This window comes from Poecile atricapillus, chromosome 1 (genome assembly GCF_030490865.1).
Source record: "Poecile atricapillus isolate bPoeAtr1 chromosome 1, bPoeAtr1.hap1, whole genome shotgun sequence".
Classification (NCBI taxonomy): domain Eukaryota; kingdom Metazoa; phylum Chordata; class Aves; order Passeriformes; family Paridae; genus Poecile; species Poecile atricapillus.
This window is the reverse complement of record NC_081249.1, coordinates 164,890,309-164,912,080: the sequence shown is the minus strand read 5'-3', so window position 1 is coordinate 164,912,080 and position 21,772 is coordinate 164,890,309. Positions and strand designations below refer to the sequence as shown.

General features: G+C 35.2%; 2 protein-coding genes across 5 annotated transcripts in view; one reads left to right on the top strand and one right to left on the bottom strand.

Annotated features, from left to right (window-relative positions):
* TTC7B (tetratricopeptide repeat domain 7B) overlaps positions 1-21,772 on the top strand; it is a 121,886-nt gene that overhangs the window by 19,720 nt on the left and 80,394 nt on the right. For all 4 annotated transcript variants that reach the window (XM_058829755.1, XM_058829751.1, XM_058829754.1 and 1 more), the window contains exons 4-5: positions 11,623-11,753; positions 12,700-12,821. In XM_058829755.1, coding sequence (XP_058685738.1) covers positions 11,623-11,753; positions 12,700-12,821 — 253 coding nt within the window. The remainder of the gene's footprint in view (positions 1-11,622; positions 11,754-12,699; positions 12,822-21,772) is intronic.
* DGLUCY (D-glutamate cyclase) overlaps positions 1-21,772 on the bottom strand; it is a 220,452-nt gene that overhangs the window by 152,944 nt on the left and 45,736 nt on the right. The window lies entirely within an intron of this gene.

The window sequence follows — 21,772 nt, the reverse complement described above, 5'->3', positions numbered from 1 at the left end:
AGCATATTTTATGTCTAGATGTGTGGGGTTTTTTTCTTCTGATTTCAATTTTAATTCTTAAAACATTGAAATCTGTCATATGAGGCCTGATTTGTCTTGATGGGACTTCATTACTTTTGTCAGTTCTATTGGGTGACTGGCTACCAGTTTACCTGAGCAAACTATTGAGGCTTTTTTGTTGTTTGTTGTTTCATGTTCAGGAACATCTGCTTTTCTATTGTGTTTCCTGTTTGAATGAAATTGTAGGACAGTTTGGGTTGGAATGGACCTTAAAGATCATCTCATTCCAAGTTCCCTGCTCTGGGCAGGGACACCTTCTACTGGACCAGGTTGCTCAGAGCCCCATCCAACCTGGCTGTGAACACTCCCAGGGATGGGGCATCCACAGCTTCTCTGGACAACCAGTTTCAGTGCCTCACCACCCTCACAGTAGACAATTTCATTCTGATAGCTAATCTAAACCTGCCCCCTTTCAATTTAAAGCCTTCATCGCTTGTCCTATCCTTACGTGCTCATGTAAAATGTCCCTCTCCAGCTTTCTTGCAGGCCCCTTTAGGTACTGGAAGGTGATTGAAGGTCTGCCTAGAGCCTTCTCTTCTACAGGCTGAGCAATCCCAACTCTCTCAGAAGATTTGAAAATTTTAATATCCTTTCTTCTCATGGTAGAGGATTTCAAGAATATAATCTTCTGTGTTCTAGAATGAGGCGGCAGTCTTAAATTTAGTCTTCAGAGTCTGGACAGGTTTAGAGCAGCTGACAACTAAATGGCATATGTTTCTACCCAGTAGTGTACATTTAATTCTTACTCTTTTCTCTGTTTCTGGTCAATGTTTTTCTTTCTCATTTTAAGAGTGTAACCTTTAAGACTGTAAATTTAAGACTGTAAACTTTACAGTCTGAATTCAGAGCCTCTTCAGAGGTGACTGAAGCTTGTAAGTATTACCCAACTAAATACAAGTTATTCTTACAGAGATTTTGTGCTTCACTGGGATTTTTATTTCTGCTTGTATGTTCAGGGATAACTGGATTATATAAAGATAAAACTCTTCAGAGTATTTCGATTTTATTTCTTTGGCAGTAATAGCACCAAGTTGTTAAGCAGTGAAGGACTGTTCATGCCTGTTTGCAAGCATTGGCGCAGTTGCACCATTTAATGCTGCACCATGCAGAGGCAGTGAAAGATACCTGCTGAAATTTCCCCATTTCTATCCAGTTCCAGTGGATTTGCAGTCTTGTACACTATTGTGAAGTGGTCAAATACTGATGTTCTTACCACTGAGAAAGGCAGAGTTCAGATAACTAATGGTAGTTTCTAATTGCCTTTAATTTTTTTTTCATTATTTAAATTGGGACCACCTCCATGTACTTACCTTTTCTCTGTGAGAACTGTATTATTCTGTAACTGCAGAGGTGGTAGGTTAAGAAGGATACATGAGTTGACATGTTTCTTCTCCTACAGTTGTTACAGGGTGCTTGTATGAGCATGTTGCACTGTAACCATAGACAGTTCCTCAGCTCACAACAAGCCCTTGGAAATGACCTGCTTTTCAGATGGCTCATCTTACTCCTGCACATGGAACATACAAAGTATGTCTCTCTGTTCTTCACAGCAAAGGAAGGGTCTGTATCTGTATATGGATGTAACAAAGTACAAAATGGATTCAGGGTCAGCTTCAAGCTAAATTTTGCTGGAGTTTTATCTACTGACAGCTAAAAAGAAGGAGAAGAGGAACAGCAGTAGTGATAATGGTGGGAGAAAAAATGGCGTTAGAACATGGAAGGGAAAACCAAAGAACTAAGCCATCTGCTGCCTGTGGTGCACTCATGAAGGGGGTCCTCATATTTTTATTGCATAAATGTGTTAAATGCTTATATATGTATCTTTAAAAGAATGCTTTTAAATTTTTATGCTGCTTACACCTTTGAGGACAGCATATTTAGAGGACTATATATGAGAGGGAAGAGGCATAATATGGAATGATAGTAAGTCAAGCCAAGGATTCAAAGACTCTCAAAACCAGCAAGGAAGATTAAATGATTGTTTTTATTTTCTTGGAAATATCTAGTTAGTGAAATGCTGCTTCAGCTCTTCCAAATAAAGTTTCTCACTAGTTTTGTCAAAATGCAACATTGTAAAATTTCAACAAAATTTTAAGAAAATCTATCAACTTACCTTTTGAAATATTTTTTATTTCCATTACATGTGGCTCTTTGCCAGCCTCTGGTGTGTGGAGGAATCACAGGCTCTCAAGGAATCACAGTGCCCAAGAAGTGCTGGAAAGTGGTTCCTTTCTGTTGCTCCTCCTAGGGAAAGTTTACAAAACTGTTAGCGTGGTGATAAAGACACGGCTGTGTTTTATCAGACTGAATAGCTCATGGACAAGTTATTTGGTTTTAATTTTTTCCTGGCTTCTGGCAACAAAAGTAACTTCTAGTAGTGATGTCTTGTGCTTTATCCTGACTCGAAGAAGATGTAGGATGATCTGATGAAAAGGTATCTGCTGCTGTGTCCATTAAAACAACAGGGAGCAGACTAGCTGTGTGAATGCATGAAGCAAAGCCTCAGAAACTTGGTTTGTACAATTCCAATGTTTTCCTGCCTTTCTTCACACTTTTCCTCAAATTAATATGTTAAAAACAGAGTTGTAGAAGATGATTTTCTTTTATGTAGTTAACTTCATGGACCTTTTTGAGCTTACACTGATGCTTTTGTGTGTATGCCCACAGAATGCAGTTCTGATTACACCTAGTGTTTTCTTTAAGGAAGGAGCTAATTTTGAGGCTGTACTTCTGAGTAATGATTCTGTATGGGTATATAGAAGGTGTTGTGTGGGATAGAGTGTTAATAAAATCATAGTTTTTGTATTAAATACATATTTTTTAAAAATTCAAAAACTTACTTGATGACATGAAGTGGGACATTTTTAAAATATAATATAAAACATAAATTGAGGGGATGGAGTTTTCAAACCAATGGACCTCTTAGTATTTGCAAAAACACGAGAATACTTATTTGGATCTATTGGTTATCTTTTCCCCCATCTGCTTGTAAATTCATTTGACACCTAAGCAGAGGAGAAGCATCCAATAAAACAATTTTCTCTAGCAAAATGCCTATGGTTGGAGTTGCCAGCTTGTTTCAAGAGGGTGTGATGAGGGAGAGAAAAATAGGCGTAAAAGAATGACATTGCTGAAGAGATGGGCAGGTTTGCATGACTGTTGTGGCAATGTGTTAGCCTGAGAGCAGATGTATGAAATTGCTGGAGCTGGCTCCCTGAAGCTGTTGCCTGTTGGTCACAGGAGCATGTCATACCTTTAATATGAAATTTTAAGGAGCAGTACAGAAAAAAGCAGATTTTGTTTTTCTTTTGCCACAAATATAACTTGTATATCTGTACTGGTTATTAGAGCAAAGCTAAGAAATGAGGCTAGGCAAGGAGAGGAGGAAGGAAGGATGGTCTTGAGATTGTAGTGACAAGTCTTGGCTCAAAGTAAAATGTAGAGGTGTTTTGTACATTTCTGGATTTATTAAATACTTGCTATCTAAGCATCCTTATAGGAAGGACTGCTTTCTGATAGGTAGAGAAGGTTCCCTTGTTCAAAAGGTTAAGTTTACCTCTTTAGGGTCTATTTGTTTATTTTCTTCACTAGATCAGTGCTGAGATTGAGGAGGATCTTAAGTTCATGAAGAATTGAAATAAGACAAGTTATGAATTCATGAAGAAGTAAAGAGTCTTTCTGTTAAGCTTGTGTTACTAGCTCCAACTTTTCCTACTTCCTTCTCTTACAAGACCAATCAGAAAAAAATTTTATGTGCTGTTGCCATACAGAAGCATGTATTTATAATCCATTTTAATATTGGCTGAAGCTAATAATCCCCTAGGGTTGTGACCTCTGGCAAGAGAACAATTAAGTTTCTGCAAGTTTTCAGCAGTATATGAATGAGGTAATATACTGGAAAGCATGCATAGGCATTATTCAAATACTGTGCAGGCAGTATCTCTCATGTTTCTAAGCAATTCTGTTTGCTTATGGAAGCAGAGATGAAATGCATGCACAGTGGGATATTGAGGCGTTATTTTGGGGAGGAGCAACTTGTCAGGAACTCTGAAATAGAAAATATTTATTTAACTAAGAAATAAGCTTATTGAAATTTTAGGTAACATAATTCTGATACTGCTGCCTAAGTCAAAAGATGTAATTGAAAAAACAAATTTATAATACTTGGCATTACAAATTAGTGACCCTTTCTAAAAGTGCATATAAAGGAACATAGCAGTTTACAGGTCTGACATTTCTTAAAGTCTGCAAATTTGTAGACTTGATTTTAGTAAAGAAAATGTGTTTATAATTAACACAGTGTATAGATTCATAGACTATTTCAGGTATCTGTCAAGACAACTGTTGCATTACAGTAATGAATTCTTGGTGAGTGTGTGAGAGATGTTGTTTTGTAAGTCAGATTGTGACATTACAGAATTCTAGCCTCATTGCTGTGGGTCATTTTACGTTTTTATTTGAATAACTGTGTTTACATTTAGATGATGTGTGTTGACAAAGGTGAGGCTGTCTTTTACTGCTGTTGACCCATATTCAAATTTAATGTTGCACTTACCAAGTTAAATGATTGGCTATTAATTAGTTCTGTTTACAGAAACATGGAAATAGTCATTAGGTTCAGTGGCAGTGTCAGGTGCATGTGGATTGCTACTTTGCAGTTAGGAAAAGATGCCGCACTTAACTTTAATCATATGCGATTGTAATGGGATCCTGTGCACTGCTAGCCTGTGTCAGCAGACACCAAGCAACCCTTCATGGAAGAATGCTAAATGAAAGCTGCTTTAGTAATTATGCTGGGGATCTCTAGACTCATTAGGCAATGGGTCAAGAACTCAGGTTCCCTCTCTCCTCCTGTCTTGCTGTGCAAATTTTGCAGACTATCAGTGAGCATTTTGCAGATCATGGCTAGGAGGCCTGTGCCATAGGGAGTTTAAATTTTTTCCATTAAAACTTTTCTTTCACCAGACTACATTTATGACATCTGCCCTGCTAGAACAGGGACTGGGAGGAACCCAGGCATTTGTCCTGCTTTCCTCAGTACTGCTTTTAGCTCTCTTATTTGAAAGCTAAACTCTGAATGAGAAAACTATGTTTCTTATTTAAATAGAATTCTTCAGGACTTGAGCAGTTTGGTGGTGTCTTATTCTTAGTTTCTCCCAAATGTTTAGAATTTCTTCAGAAACCTTCATTTGTCAGAGTGAAGACAGATTAAAAATGTTGGGCTCCAGTTAAAAAGTAGTGATTTTGGCCTTTTTTTTCATGCAACAGGAAGAACAGGTATCACAGTGGAGCTTTGTCCTTTTTTCCTTAGAGGTGCTTGTAGGAGCAATTCTGACACTTTACAGCAGAACAGAGTAAATTCCACAGTTAAATAATATCCTTTCCCCTGAGCAAATAGCTTCCTTGATGCCCATCCATATACTGGTGTGCAGCATTTCTGCTTTGGGGGAGTGTCCAGCAGAGAGATGTTCATTCACTCCAGGATGTGCAACAATAACCAGTCCTTTTCACACCTTTTGTCTCTAGTTTAAACTTTTTCAGCCTCACCACAAGATGCTGACCTGTTAAAGGGCTATACTGTAGCAAGAATTGGCTGGCACGTGGTTATTAAGAAACAAATGTGCTTGCAGAAAAATTCTTCTCTCTTCTATTTAAAAGATATTGTAACAGTCTGTTTCTTTAGAGAATAGGAAAACTGGAATGCATTACATTAACAGGAAGAGTGTGACCAGTTGTTTCACAACAGTTGTCTCAGATGATGTTAAAAGAAATCCCAAAATATTGTTATGGTTTTATTGCCTGCTTGGAGTAATAAGTAGGTATTCAATTCACAAAAATAGGTGAGTATTTCTGGTTTTTCTCTCTTTTTAACTCAGATAAACTTCAATACTCTTAGAAGCACTAGCATAATTATGGTATTAGAAATGCTGTAGTAATGAAATGACATTGCAGTTTGAGTGTGATAAAATTCTCTGTTGTGCCTGAAAAGTTGTGCTTATGTTATTCTGTGTTTAGTCTAGAATGGAGTTTAATTCTCTGCAAGTAGTCTGTGTTTAAAAGAATGGGTAGCCAGAGGAGCTTCTCTTAAAATCAAGTGTGCTAAGAGAAGGAGATATTGGCCTTTTTCCTGGTGCCTTTTCTGGAAAGCACATGTATGAAACCAGCCATAAAATAGGAGACCTTACATTCTGACAGTTGGAGACTTTCCCTCCAGTCTTGGCATAATGAGATGGGCAGTAAAAAGTACTTTAAAAATCAGAGAAATTACTTTTGTTTTCTTAAATTGTCTAAACCAATAGACAATATGCTATCCCTACAGTGTATCTGCAGTAACTGTAAAAGTAAAAGGTAGTTTATTATAAATATATTTGCTTACTCTTTATTCTGTTTCTCTTTTCCTTTATAATAATTACTTGGCGAATATCAGTAGGGAATTGAAGATAAAAAAATCCCCATGCTTGCTTTCTAAAAAAATCTATAAAAAAATTCTCTGCAAGCAAGAAAAATATTTGATTGAGGACTTAATTAATCCTTCTCTTCAGTGAGATTAGCAATGTGCATTCTAAGTTCAGAAATAAACTGTGGGAGTTCCTTGATAGCAATAACAATATGCTAAACATGAAGTTTCTTCAGAAGGAGGTGAAAGGGGGCTTTTGTGTACAGCATTTGGAACACTTACCATATCATATATCAACACTTTGCATATCATATACGGAAGACAAATTGTTGTACACTCAAATACACTTGGGTTTTACATGCCTATGTAAGGAAAACCAGAAATCTTTATATATTGATGCAACTCTCTCTCTTGAAAAAGCATGTTTATTGACTCAAGTATAAAACAGTAGTTCCCTGTTTTTCCTCTGTCCTTTGATTTGTCTCCTGGAAACAGCAGATAAACAATGGGAACCATTATTATTTGTGGTCTCTAAAATTTATACAGACAAGGTGCTGCCTGGGATCGTGGATAATCCTCATGTATACAGTGCTATAAGTGTGATAGGCCTTACCCCTGTGGTTTTGTTGGGGTTTTTTTTAATGATCTCAGTAGGTCTGTGTGGTAAGGGCACTTGGTAAAGATCTGAACTGTGCTGTGGATTCTCTTTTGACCTTGGAGTAACTTTTGGTTTATTCTGTATGGGGAAATGGGAGGGTGGCTTAGTTGGTTTTCCTACAAAACTGAAGTCTGGGGGCTTTGTTGACATAAAAATGAGTGATGAACTATTTGTGCGGGGGCTTCTTAAAAACAGTTTGTTGCTTTTTCTTGCTGAGGCATCCTTTTTTATGGGTAGTGGTCAGTTTCTGCAAATGTGGTGGTAGGACTTGTCTGGTCTTCTATTTGTAAAAATGTTTACTTGGTGTAACCTGGGCCACTGATTTGAGACTATGGACACAAGAATGCCTCTTATTCCAAGTGATTAAACTGTCTAGTGTTTGCTTTCTGAATATTTTACAAAATATGGGCAACTTGTTGAGAATTTAAGGAACACCTGCAAGTTACCATATAATTTAAATATCAGGAATATTCTTTTGTTGTCCAAATGCTGTTTGTTGAACTTCTGCTCTTTTGACAAGAAATTTTAGAGTTACCTGGCAAAACATGTAAACTTAATTAGTATGGACTCGTATTTGTTTCACTGCTTCTCACTTTCTTTTCCCTCAGGAGTCATCTTGCTTGATATCAGTACCAGATATGTATGAGATAAGTGACTTCCCAAATTAAAACAAATTAAGACCCAATGTGTTGGAAGCTTTTATCTGAAGATGATTTTAACTGGAAGGGCTTGAACTTAAAAGCCTTGAAAATCAAAGTCAACTTGTGATATCAGTTGTCATGATACTCTTGAATGCAGAATAAAATTAAATAATCAGAAGTTAAATAAAGCCTTTACAACAAATACAGTAACATTTTATAGCAATAGCCTGTATTTTATTTCCAAATATTTCTAAGCAGTGTATAAACAGCTGAAGAAATTCCTACCCTTTTGGGGGAGAATGGCAGATTCCTGCCTGGCAGGTGTGGGAAGAATCACAAAGGGGAGAACTGATTCTGATTCTATAACAAGTCTTAAGCAGATAATTTAGGGTGATGTGTGTTGTTTTGAACTTCATGTGTTTCTTTATTCTATATGTTACCATATGCTTGTTCTTATTTTTGAGGGCCTAATATAATGATCTGTATTTTAATTAACTTCTTATCATCTCTCAGTATTCTTATAAGGAAGTGGGCAGTATACCTTGGAATTACTATTGCTGAGTTGCTTTAAAAAGGTGTATACCTTTTTTTATATAGTTTAATACATTATTTATTAAATTTAATCTAAATTTTCATTTAAGAAAAAAATTAAATGGGCAGTCTGGAGTGACTTGTTTTAACAAAATCATAATTATGAAAAGCATAACTTATTAAAGGTTTATCCTCTAGTTGATGAGTTTTCATTTGGAATACAGCATTAGATTACAATTTTTACTTGTGTCATCAAAATAAATACAGCATGCAAACCATTCTTTTAAGTGGTCATTTCAGAATAGATGTCCAAATAAACTTCCTTCTCCGAAGCACCACATTCTTAAATATATAAAATTTCCTGGGTTTCATAAACATACCAAAAAAAAAAAAAAAAAAAAGTGAATAATAGTTATGTAGTAGCATTTTTCTAAGAAGTAGTATTCTGCACTTCATCAAAGAACACTTAAAATTTAGTAGGCCCCTGCTGCATTACATAAAATTTCTGGCTGAACACAGGTGTTTTTGTATCAAAATGAAAATTCTCAGCTCAAATAAGAAAATGTCCTTATAGTGAGTTTTTCAGATATAAATATTATAGTTATGGCCATAAACTGTAAAAATAGAAAGAATAAATCTGAGTCAGAACTACAAATAGAGTAATATGCTTCATGTAGGAGATGATTACTCAGGGGCTTTGGCTGTCATAGCATGGGAGAGAAGGAATGGGGAGGAGTGATCCACACACAAATTACAAATTACTGGTGCTTTCAGTCATTTGATGTGTTTATTGCAACACATTTATTGTATTCTTTAGTCACCTCTGAGTTTGAAGGTATTCATGTATGACACTGAAAACTTTCTATCCAGTATCCACTGTATAGAACATCTTACTTTAGATCTTCTTTTCAGAGGGTCTTTTCAAACCTTGTACTGTAGTACAAGGAGATCTGACTTTTTTCTGAAGTTAAGCCTTGCTGCTTTGTGGTCTACAACTTATTGGAACAAAAAATTTTCTTGGATTTGTTGAATCCAATCCAAATTTCTTGGTTTGTGATTTGATTGAAAAATTGAAAAGAAGAAGATTACTTGGCTGTTGTAGACTATTTGCAAATATAGTTATCTTTTAGAGGTATGCTAGGTGAAGACTATAGCATGTCAGAAACACCCAGTGTCTATTATACACAAGTTTAGTGGGTTTTTAAGAGACAGACCATTTGTATATTGGCTGTGCTCTAGGAACATGTAGTTTTTTCAAAAAGTATGTTGGATGTTACTTTGTCTTTAGGAGGAGTCTTAGTACTGGATTCAGGATTTTGTGTTAACTGGATGTATAGCACATAAAGCTGTAAGATAGGTGTTGTTTGTACTGGTAAAAGGGTGGATTGTACCACCAACAAACTGTGATACAGACTTAAGGCATCTTCTCAAGCCAGAAATCTGGCTCGATTTTTTTTATACATAAAAGCTATACTTTTACAGAGATTGAAATTTAATAGATGTTCTGAAATAATCTGGAGGCCACAGATATTTCACAGTTCTGAGTTTATCAAGAAATAAACTCTAGGTTATGTAGCTGTGTCTTCCCAAGTTGTTTTTGGGTTTTTTTGTGTAATTGTAATGAAACATACTATACTGATTATACAGTATCGATTGACAGAAATCCTTTGATAAACTGTTCTCCAAACTGGATTTGTACTACTTGGGATTCTACAGACATATGCCCAATATATAACTATGTGTTTTGTTGTTGTTTTTTATTTTCAGTTCCTCCAGCAAGGGATTCTCAAAATTTCCAATGATGACTAGAGAGTACAGTGATTTAAATTGTGGATTATATTAATGTGGGAGCAGTTGAAGGCACTTTAGGACTAGGATTTACTGCTGATAAACTGGAAGAATGACCTGAAATAAATCTCTTAACATGTGGAAAATGCTACCTCAAATGCAATTAATTATTCAAATAAATATAAGGTGAAATAGTTGGCTTGAAGGATATGAGCTGGTGGTCTGTTGCAGATCATAAATGGATTTTGATTTTCTAATATGTAAGGGAAGGCTCTAAAGTTCAGCTGATTTTTAATACTTTTAAAATAGTATCCCTTATGAAAACCAGGAAGTGTTTAATCTTCGCTGCTCAGTGCTGTTGAGGCCTCCAAGTGAAGCCGTGCATCTCATTTTGGCCCAGTGAGTCAAGGTAGAGGTGACCAGTTGGAGAGTGTCCAGAGGAGATAAAAATGATTAACTGTCAAGGAAGCATGAAAAGAGAAATTGATGAGAATTGACATTTTTTGTTGAGAGCCTGTCTCTCTCTCTCTAGATGAATCAAAGAATATTCTGAGTTGGAAGGGCCCAGAAGGATCATGGAGTCCAACTTGCATATGAGTCGGGGGATCAAACCACAGCCTTGGCATTATTGGCACCATGCTCTAACTTGCAGTGCTTTGTGAAGAACAGAATAACCCCTCTGTGAGGATGAATCAAAGTAATTAATCTAGAAAGGGAGATTTAAGAACTAGGAAAAAGTACTATTTGTGAGAACAGCTGAGGTCTATGGTAATTTGTGTATGAACATCAGGACATCCCTATTGTCAGAAGCTTTTAAGAACAGGTTAGACAAGTGTCAGGGGTTAGTTGATTCCTCCACCAGATAAATGGATTTATATTCTCAAGGTCCTTTCCAGCACTTTAATTATCTTGAAAATAGAAACAATAGAAATGACTTGTTCAGGAGTTAGTATTGATCAGTAAGAGTTGTTGGATTTTTGAGACAAGTGAAGATTTATTTTTTATTTATTTATTTTTTTTTTTTTTTTGCTTTGAAACACCTCAAGTCCTGAGCAGAAAAGACTTACATGGCCTTGATGAGAGGCCTTCTAAACTACCCCTTCTAAATTCAAGTAGAAAAATTACACTTTGATTATTTTAAATGTGTTTAGTTTTATAGATGCTTTTGTCTTGCACAGTGACTATGTTAATATTACCTTGAGCATCTTTCTTCGCTGTACCTTGGTTTCTCTGATCATTCTGGAAAAGTGAAGACATAGTAATGTAAAACTGGTATGGAAACACAGTATATACTTTTTATGGTAGATTGTCATAATGTCTTTTAAATCAAAATTGCTTTAAAAAATTGCTGCTTCTGGATTTGTAATTGTTAAGGAGAAGTAATTTTTGTTTATATATTTGTTAGTGTCTCTTTTAGGGGACCATACTTTCATTTCCTTTGTTTCTTCTCCTAACTAAAGGGGCTTAACCTGGACTATATTTTAGCTATTAATATTATATGACATTAGTTTTTAATGCTTCATTTGAATTTTTTTTTTTCTCCCAAGGTCTCTGTCTTGAGAAGCTGCCAACGTCTTCCTCAGAGAGCAATATCCATGTGGACCATGAAGAAGACATTGTTACATGCTATGAGAAGGCTGGGGATATTGCTCTCATGTACCTTCAGGAGCTAGAAAGAGTAAGCTGGGATGATTTTCTAAATTGAAGAGTTAAAGATTGAAATAAATGCCTTTTTAAAATAAAATTGTGTTACCCTTTATTTCTAGAAGTTATACACTATTCCTTTTTATTTAGACTTTGAGTTACATTTGGGCAAAATGCAGTACACTTGGGGCTCTGTTCTTTGGCTTGTGAATGCTGTTAGAGTGAAGTGAGCTGGCAATATCCATCTGATCCTCTTTTTCAGACCCATTGCTTGTGAGCCTCAGGCCCGTCACTTGACAGCTGTCTGAAGGAGTTATAAGACACAGTCAGGGTCATGAAAAACAGAAGGAAGGGGAAAGAAAACCAATGTAATGGGGAGAAAAAAGTAATTCACTAATTCACACTGTTTTTAAAATACATACAGGTTTTTGTTTTCTGAGGGTTTTATTATTGTTTTATAGTGGCTGGTAGATTATGTGCATTGAAAGCTGATTACATTTTGACAGCATTTTTAATGCTGATGTAATACAATTATTTCTAAATTGCTTTTTGGAGATCACTCTGGAGATAGCTTTTAATCTTCATGCTGCTCTCTGTAGCAGTCTTTTCTAACCTAACAGGAGTTTTAAATTTTTGAATACCATCACCTCCTGGTACTGAATAAAGTTGCAAATATGCTTTTTCATATTCTTCTCTTTTGTATACCATTCTTCACAAAAAATTCTGACAAAGTATTATAAAATTCTGCTTCAAACTATTTCTACTATATCTCTAAGGGTATAGCCAAGAGCAAAAAAGTTTATATTCAGGTGGCAATGGAGGTAAAGCTAGAAATGGTCTACTAGCCACCACCTACAAATGGCAAAGATTTCTTCAACATTAAATATTAGCTTCCATGTAAAAGTACACAAACCTTGATTTTAGTTTTTTTTTTTTTCTAAATACACTTTCCCCCTCCCCCTTTTCTTTTGTTCTCTTAGGTAATTAATGCCAACATACAAAATAGAAGCCCTAAGCCAGGGCCCACTGCTCATGAACAGGAGCTTGGTTTTTTTCTGGAAACAGGACTTCAAAGAGCACATGTTTTATATTTCAAGAATGGGTGAGATTTGAGTCTTCTTTTATTGTGTTTGCTTTTTGTTTAGGTTTTGTATTTGTGATATAACAGCATCATTTTTAGCAATTGTGGATTCTGTAATTGTGAGGTCTCGTTAATAAAGTAGTAACGTTTTGATTAAAATAGTAAGGCTGCCCATATTGTATTTATTTACATATTGGAATATTGTTTAGTCAAAGTATATTAAGCAGAAAGAATTATATAATTTTGCTTACTAAATGTAAGAACTTAAAGTACCTTAAGCTTTAACTATTTGAAATTTACTTTATTATCAAACACTGTTAAAAAGTGATTGTCAACATAATGAAACTCTTGATTTTTATAATTTTGATTTCGTAATTTTTTTCCAAATCTCTTCAGTTGTCACTTATTTTAACATTATGCTGCAGGATAAATGTGCATGAAGATCAACAGTATGTATACAAGTATATGATCTTTATTGTACCTGCTCTGTAGATCCCCTTTAGATTCTGCATGGGACTTCCTTTATAATTTCTTTTAAATAAAGCTTTGCTTAAAAGCCTAGAAGTAATTTCAGTTACCACACAGAACGAGAAAAATAATACAACTCTTCATTTTTAAGAACTTCAAAACTCGACACAAATGGGTTTTAAGTACATTTCTGACATTTGTTGAAATCACATAGTTTAAAAACCTTTTCCTGGGGCTTCTTATTTCATTAGGAAAATGTGATTTTATTGAAATACTGGAACTCTTGATGGGACCACTGTTTTGTACCAAAAATGTTTCTTATTCTTGCAAATACATAAACCGGAGATGAAGGAAATAAAGCAGTGTCTGTAAAGAGTTCAAGATTTTAATGTACTGAAGGTAGGGTTAAAAATGGCTCTCAGAGTTTTAAGCTGTTCAGGAATTTCAACATGGAAATGATCACTACACTTTCAAAATCTCTTTCTTAAAGTATTGAAGTAGTGGTGCAATAACATGTTCTGAGAGTTACAATTTAGTTCTGTTTTCATAATTTAATTTCAGGGGGAATGGAATGTTCTGAAAGCTAATTTTTTTCTTTTACCAGAGCTAAAAATAAGATCTCTGTTTTCATATCTGCACAAAAAATAAAGAAAATATAGTTACTGAAAAAAATCCCAGTGGCAGTCGTGGTTAAGAATAAGCTAAGAATTCCACATTTTGAAGAATTTTGATTGAAAGCCAGGGATGGAAATGGTGCATTTAATCTGACATGTCTTGTGTAAAAACAACCAGCAGTAGACATAGCAGATTGCAATTAATGAAGAAAACAAAAAGCAACTTCACAAAATAAGTCATGCTGTTGATTGTTAAGGAATATCCAGACAGGAATGTTTTTCCTAGACCATATCAACTGGTCTGGTGTGAGCTTTGAAAGGTGATTTTATTCCATGTGCATTTTAATTCTTCACAGTGAAGTTGTTTGTGATCTTGCTAGCTCCTACGCAAGTTTTTTTTATTTTTTTTATTTTGCAGTCTTTAGTACAGTGATTGCTTGCAGTTTATAAGCTAATTACACATTATATATATATATAATTTTGAATTTCTTATTCTAGTTCCATTGGCCAGTGGTACTTTTTTTATGATATGATATGAAGCAAGGTGTTAGAAAAAAACAGCTTTGTGACAATTATTATTTTACATATTCCTGCTGTTACATCCTTTAGTTTCCTTCCTTAATTCAGAGTCAATCACAGTTCTTTCAGTATTCCCTAATATGGTCATTGTTCCAGGCTGCTTGTCATGTGGCTGCTTTTAGGCATTGCTTTTTTATTTTTTTTTCATTTTTTAACTTTGGTTTACCAGAACTGAGAAGAACTCCACATACATACTTTTTCTAATAGGGGTAATTTTAATTTGTAGCCAGCTTTTTAATAAATCAATTTTAAGGATGTTTAGTTTCATTTTTAAATGTGTCATCCTTCCTGATGTTAGGTTTATAGAAAGTCGATTTGAGATCTTTCTAGTAAGCTTTGCAACATGCTTCAAGTTTGAATGTAATCGAAAATAATTTTCGTACATGTGTGTCACTTTCAATCCAGAAAAGAAAATAAGATAACTTTTATATGAGCTGGAAGACCATAATTTCAGCAGTAACATATGGAGTATTACTGCCTACCCATAAAGTTAGTCGATCTACTTAAAATTTCCCTTTCATTTGTTAACTGTACAGAGATTTTCTTTTAAGTTGAGTAATCAAGGTTTTGTAGAGGATTGAGAGATTATCTTTCAGGTATGCATTATCTTGTATAAAAAACTAGAAAGTATTTGAAACTTAACTTAGCCTTTCTGCTAAGTGGAGGTATTTTGAAAATACATGGAAATGCAATTAGCTAAAAAAAAAAAAAAAAAGTTGAAGTGGAACTAGTCTGAACTAGTAAAGTGTTAGTTTAGTGCTATTAAGACACAAAACTGAAATAAATGGTTTCTTCTGAAGCAGACAGAATTTTATTAATGAAACAAACTACATACCCATTTTTCACTTGGCAGATGAGGAACATTTCAGCTTGGAAATGTGTAACAAAGAAGTTGAGGAAGTTGTTCTAAAACTTAGCGTAGGGTTTGTGTATTTTTTATAAAACATTCTTATGTTTTTTAAATATGTAACTTCACATGCCTTCAGGCTGATTACATAACTTGCATAGCAATTGCTTTGTAATTTCATGCTGAAGGAGTTCAAAGTCCCGATGTTTTTCCAAGAAAAGCTGTGAGCACAGGAACTTTGACATTGATATTTAATGTAGCTATTTTCAAGTAGAATTCCCCTGGGGAAGAAAGGACAGCTGTTTAGGTACCCAGTGTTTCTTCTATCCTAGTATTTGCTTTGCTATGAGATGTACAAGTTAATTTTGTTGTGTTTATGGTTTTTATTTTTGAGGTAGCAGTGTTCACAAATATACTGGAAATGTATGCTCTTGGAGCAAAATGCCGTTCTGGTTGAAATGTAAAATCAGGAGGCCATCATGTGACAACCAGACTTACCTAGCTTTCAGAGCTACTTTTTTGGCTTCTCCTTTATTTTACACCCCCTCCAAGGATATTGCTCTGAATCCAGACTGCAATTTGGTCTTGTCTCCATCATGGTTCACATACTCAGTCAAAACCTGAGGATCCCAGAGAGGATCTGTGCTCCTCATGGGGCCATTACCTGTGCTGGCACAGTCACAGACTAGGAATCAAGACATTCCTAGTCTCCTCCAGCAAGTTGTTTCTTATAGACTGGCTTCTTCTCCATAAAAAATTAGCCTTGAAAAAAATGAATTAAAAAAATCAACCAATTTTTCTCTTTTTTCCTATAATTGAGATAATTGATTTATATTGACTTTAAATGTTTGACAGGCACAACAAAAGTCTCCTTAGAGTATGGGACTTAGCTATGTAGAATTTCCTTTACCCGTTTTTCTCTTTTCACTATAGCATATAGTGAAATATATGTTTTCCTATAGAAATAGGAATTTTGCTCTCTTTCTGGTAAGAGAGGAGCAGTGGACAGGAGGCAGTCTGTAGGTGCCTCTGTTCCACATGTATATCCATACAGTGCTCACAGCTAGGGATTTCGCAGTTACGAAATCTATGAGAGAAGGATTTATGTAAATGCTTGACATAAATGCACATGAAGTTCCTGTAGGATCAGCTCTCTACTGTATCAGAATATTGCGCTAGGTACCCATCACTCTGCATCTCTTGAGATCCTGTTGTGCATTCTGCATCAGTCTCAAAACAAGTTGGTGTTTAAGTAAGGAACAGAAAGTAAGATGAAAACTACAAATTATCACATTTTTTATATATAAAATATTACTGCTGTATATTGGAAAGGAAAGGAAATCACTTCTATTGCAGTTTTCAACACAGCTTTGTTCTCTATTTACCTGCTTTCATGTTTGTGTGGTTAGGAAGCTAGGGCAAGAATATATTAAAGATAGAACAAAAATAATTTCTCTGTGATTCCTAGCCAAAATAAGTTTTCAAAGGATACTTTATTGTCTGTCATATCAGATGCTTTCCTCATCCTTGTTTCCAATACTATTCTTACCTATTAGTTTTCATTGAAAAAACTTTATTTGAACATGAGAGGAAATTATTATTCCCTCAGATATTCAAGATTAAAGAATCCATTATGAATGCTTTCTCTTTCAAACCTTACTGTATGTTTATTGCTCAGAATTGTGTCTTAAGTTCAAGAATTTAAAATAAGATTTCATTGTGAAGTTGCAGGCAGGAAACCTGGCAGTGTTACATGGAAGACTAAAGTGGATATAAACGTGAAGGAATCATTTTTATTCAAAATCTTAACAACTTTTGTAATAACTAGTTATACAAAGAACAGCGAAAGAGTAACGTTAGTATCTGAGTTGATGTTCAAGTCTGATACTCTTAATAATTTGTAGTTAGAATTCTGACTCCAGCTCACTTTTTCCTAGAAGATACTTAGCATTTTTTAGCCCATGTACTGCATGTCTTGCTGTCAGTGGCTGTTGATTGAATATACAAGCATCAGATTGAAGGTTTTGGTTTTATGTTGAGCTGTGATGGCTGGCAAACAAGATTGTCTTGGATCCTCAAATAGGGCAGTTAATATTTCATACACTTCCCCCGCTTCCCTCAAAATGCTCATTTCTACTTAATGCCCCTGTTTTTTCACTGTACAGAGGAGTTACTACTGTCATTTTCCTAGACCTACCCTCCTTCTACCCTCCTAATGTGCATTTTCCTTGTTTGCCTTTTGCTGGTTCACATGCTTATTTGGTTCTTCTTATTTGGAGTTATTTTGATAAAGAAATCATAGCTTTGTCTCATTCTGGTGAGAAGACTTGATTCACTGGAAGGTGTGCTAATGGCTGGTGTGGCTGTCAGAGAAGAGGTAGGACCATGCAATTGAGAGTAGGAAGATACCAAGAGGGAAGAATGGTGGAAAAAGGGAACAAACACGAAGAGATGAGAATGGGGGGGGATGAGATCTTCCTCTTCAGGTCATGAACCATTAGGTGGGCTAACTACCAGTGGAACTGCAGTCTAGGCAGCAAGTGTTTTCATTTTGAATGCATGAATGCCAGAATTGCTGCTTGATTGGCTCTTTCAAATATTTAGGCTTGTGTAGCTCTAATGGCACAGTGAAGATGTTTTATTTATTAGCCCAGACACATCTGTTAAGAATTTTCAAACATCAAGCAAGCATGATCTTCTATAGCAAATTTGAGATATCTGGGATTTTTCTTTCTGCATGAGGTAACAATGGATAAAATCAGAAGTATGCCATGATAATTTTTTTTAAGTAGACTTTTTTTTTAAAAAAAGAGTAGTTTAGATTCTGGCAGCAAATTAGGGATTTTCTACATCTTATTCAGAAAATAATGCCTAGTGTTAATTAATGTTTTGTGAAAATTATACAGTATTGTGGGTGTACTGAAAGTGTAAGTATGAAAAGAAGAGAGAGAAAACAGAACTGTCTAAAGTTGCAACTACGTTGACTCTCATAGATAGATATCCAAATGCTTACCAGGATGTTTTTCTAATTGTGGGTTAAGTTATACTTCTCCACCCTCTCAAACCTGATGGAAAACAGACACAGACATTGATCACAATCATCCAAAGCACCATCCAATGTGCAGGGTATGTAGTCTTGTCCATTTGGTCAGGCCTTTAGTAATGTTATGGAAGTGAGTCCTTCTTATGGACTTTTCATGGAATTGCAGTCCTTATTAATTTTTTTTAAAATTTCATCTCTGTAGGGCTATATAAAGCACTATGGTAAATGGCATACCTCAATATTAGGATGTTCTGTTACTGCTTAAGAATTAATCTGGGTTTGTCAAGCATTTCTTGCTTTTTGCTTATGTAGTAACTCCTTTTAATATGAAATTGTTTCTGACATTAATACTGTATAAAAGAGTCTTAATTGGCTGAAAATAATTAGAGTGTATGGATTTTAATAGTTACATTTGTTTGTAAACATGTCAGTTATACTGAAGTTACTGAAATGTCACTGTTCTGAATGGCATGCATATTAAGAGTTTCACTTGCCCTTACTCCTTACCTTTAAAATAATTCCTTTCTTACCTTTCATATTTGAATTTTTGGGAGAAAAGCCTAAACTTTAAAACTTGCAGTGTACCTATGAGTTTACAAACATTGCATTTCTTTTTCTGTTTATGAATATAGAAAGTGAGAGAAAGTACAAGAGAAGGTGGAAGCAAGTTCAATTCCAAAAGCAACTTCTGTTTTATCACTTTGGTCAAACCCTGTAGATTTCATTGTTATTGGTTTCTCTCCTTTTAAAAGATGAATATTTTAAAAATGTGATATAGTATGTCTCAGTAATGAAGTAATAGAGCAGTATAAGTAGCTCAGCCTATTCACCAGCATGGTTCTGGATATGCTTTTCTCTCATAAATGGGAGAAATATTGACAATTTAGTGACCAAGTTGCAGAGCAGGTGAGGTTTGGTATAGCTCAGTATGCAAAAATTTATTCTAATTTAATTTTTAATCATTAAAAGGCAATGGTAGACTAAATATTTGGGTTTTTTGATTGAGAAGCATAAAGGAAATGCCTGACAAACAAAGCCCTTCTCACTATGGAGAAGATATTAGTAAAATACTCTGTAAGTACAGAGTAAATTAGTCTTATCAGCCTTTCTAAGGTTAATTTTATAATGTTCCTTTTTAAAATCTGTTTTCAGTGTATTGTGATTAGATCTCACTGATTTTTATCCTAATATCATTCAAACATAGACTGCTTGTTTAGCAGTTTCTTCCATTCTTTTCTACTTTTTGTGTGTGTTTAAAACCACAAAAAAGAAGTGTTGGTGGGGGTGAGGTTTATCTGAACCAGTAATGCCAAAGCACTATGTTGTCTGATGCCAAACATGCTTTTGAAAACCAAGAGACTTCTTGGTGACAATGGTGACAAATACATTTGTGCCTAAAGTTTGCTACTGCTGGCCTTCATGCCTATATACAGGTTTCAGATTCTGCCTTGAAAGCTTACCCTTAATTTTCTTCCTGCACTTTACTTGTATCATATCTACAGTTATTAATTCCTGTCTCTGCTTAGGAGTGAGCACCTTTGTATAGGTGCAGTTAAGATATTTGCATTATTCTAAACAGAAATACTGTCTGAAATATTTTAAGGAGCCTAGAAGTTGATCTTGTATCAGGATAATCAATTAGGTTCTAACATGAGTGGTTGGGGTTTAGGGTGCAAATACGTAGATACAAGGATGCAAACAGGCTCTAAGGACATGTCTGTATAGATTTTCAGTAGATCTTGGTTCTCAGTCTAACTGGCAAATTGCTACTTAAAGAGTCAAAGTAGGGGTTTTTATTCTTCAAGATTTAAAGCAGCAAACATTCTAATTGATACAGTTTAAAGGAGTTGATTTGAGCATATTCTGACAGGAGGCAGTCATTTAAACACACATGTATGTAACTATCAGTGTCCATCTGTGGGCTGTCTTTGTCTTGTCTGGAATCACTGAAAATGTGTCAGTTCCAAGCGAGTGTTAATGTACCTTACAATTTCTTGTCCCATGAAAGGAAGGGATCTCAAAGTCCTTTACAGACACTGTGGGACATTGCTGTCAAAGTGAATGTGCCCCCTTGCTCTGGCATTCAATCAGCACAGCGAGAACTGCTGACATGAAAGCACATCCTAGTGAAAAGCAGGTAAAAGCTGTGTGTGTCCCAGGCTAGGAAGGAAAATCATGTCCCAGCATAGCCACCACTCTTCTCAATGTTCAAAACTGTTAACAAATACAGGAAATGTACTTTGCGAAAAGCAGTGTGGTGTGGAGATCTACCATATTATTCATGGTATATTTTGCTTCATTTCTCATCTCTAAAAGCATTTAACTCAACTTTAGGGTGATTTAGATTGTAGTTTTGAGGTCTGGTTTTTTAGTAAATTTCATGTAGAAGATGCTTGACAAATTTTTTTCGTGTTTGTGTTGATGTGTTAAAATCACTGTTAAATGCTTTATGAAGCAAAAGCTAATTCTGTATTCTAACTGCTTTTTTTCCTGTGCAATCTTACTGCTTTTTCCATGATACAGTAGAACTTCAACCACAAGTTTCAGTCCCTTGCAAATGCATAAGAATGTGTAATGGTTAACTAAAAGCAACCTGTCATGAAGTGTTCAAGGCCTTGTAAAAGTTGCATGGATTTTCATAAAGTGTTTTGTTATTGTTCTTGTAACACATCAAAAGACATAAACTTCATATGGAAAAAATGCCAATTCCTAAAAATTTAATGACATTATTGTGATTTGAAGTTCTACTGCATAGTATGTGTTTCATCTGCACTGGGAAAATAAAGCTTCAAGCTGACAAGTTCTTGCTCATAACTATTTTTCAACAATTTTGCAGGGAGCATATCAGTTTTTTAGCAAGTCTGCTTTGTTTGGTTGGGTTTTTGGTGTTTTATCTTGTTATAAGGACACATTTGTGTCTTTGCAATACAGTCTTTGAGAGAGAACTCCATTCATGAGAAAGACCCACTTAGACCAGAGGACTTAAAACTGGGATTCCAGTGGGCTGGTTTCGGCTCTCAAGAATATTTGGAATGTGGTATTACTGGATGATATGTAATTTTGACTTTCCAAAAGTGCTGAATGTATCCATCTTCAAATGAGTTTGGAGGTTTTCTTGAAATCTGGCCTGATGACTTTCTGTCCTTCCTTAGTATATGAAGTTGGTGTAATAGTCAAAAACTATTGAGGTTGCCTGTTGGAAATGTATAAATTAATATAATTTTTCACACAGTTGTTTCCATGCAGATGTTTGCACAATATGAATTTTCTTTAAAATGTGCTAGTTGATAACTCTATGGTCAAGCTCTGCTGTAGTACGTGGGCTTTTTGTAAACATTTCAATTTCTTGTGTGAATGGTGATTATTTCTTTTTAGCCAACTGGTGGCGTTCTTTGCCATAACTTTCAACCATTCATACGGG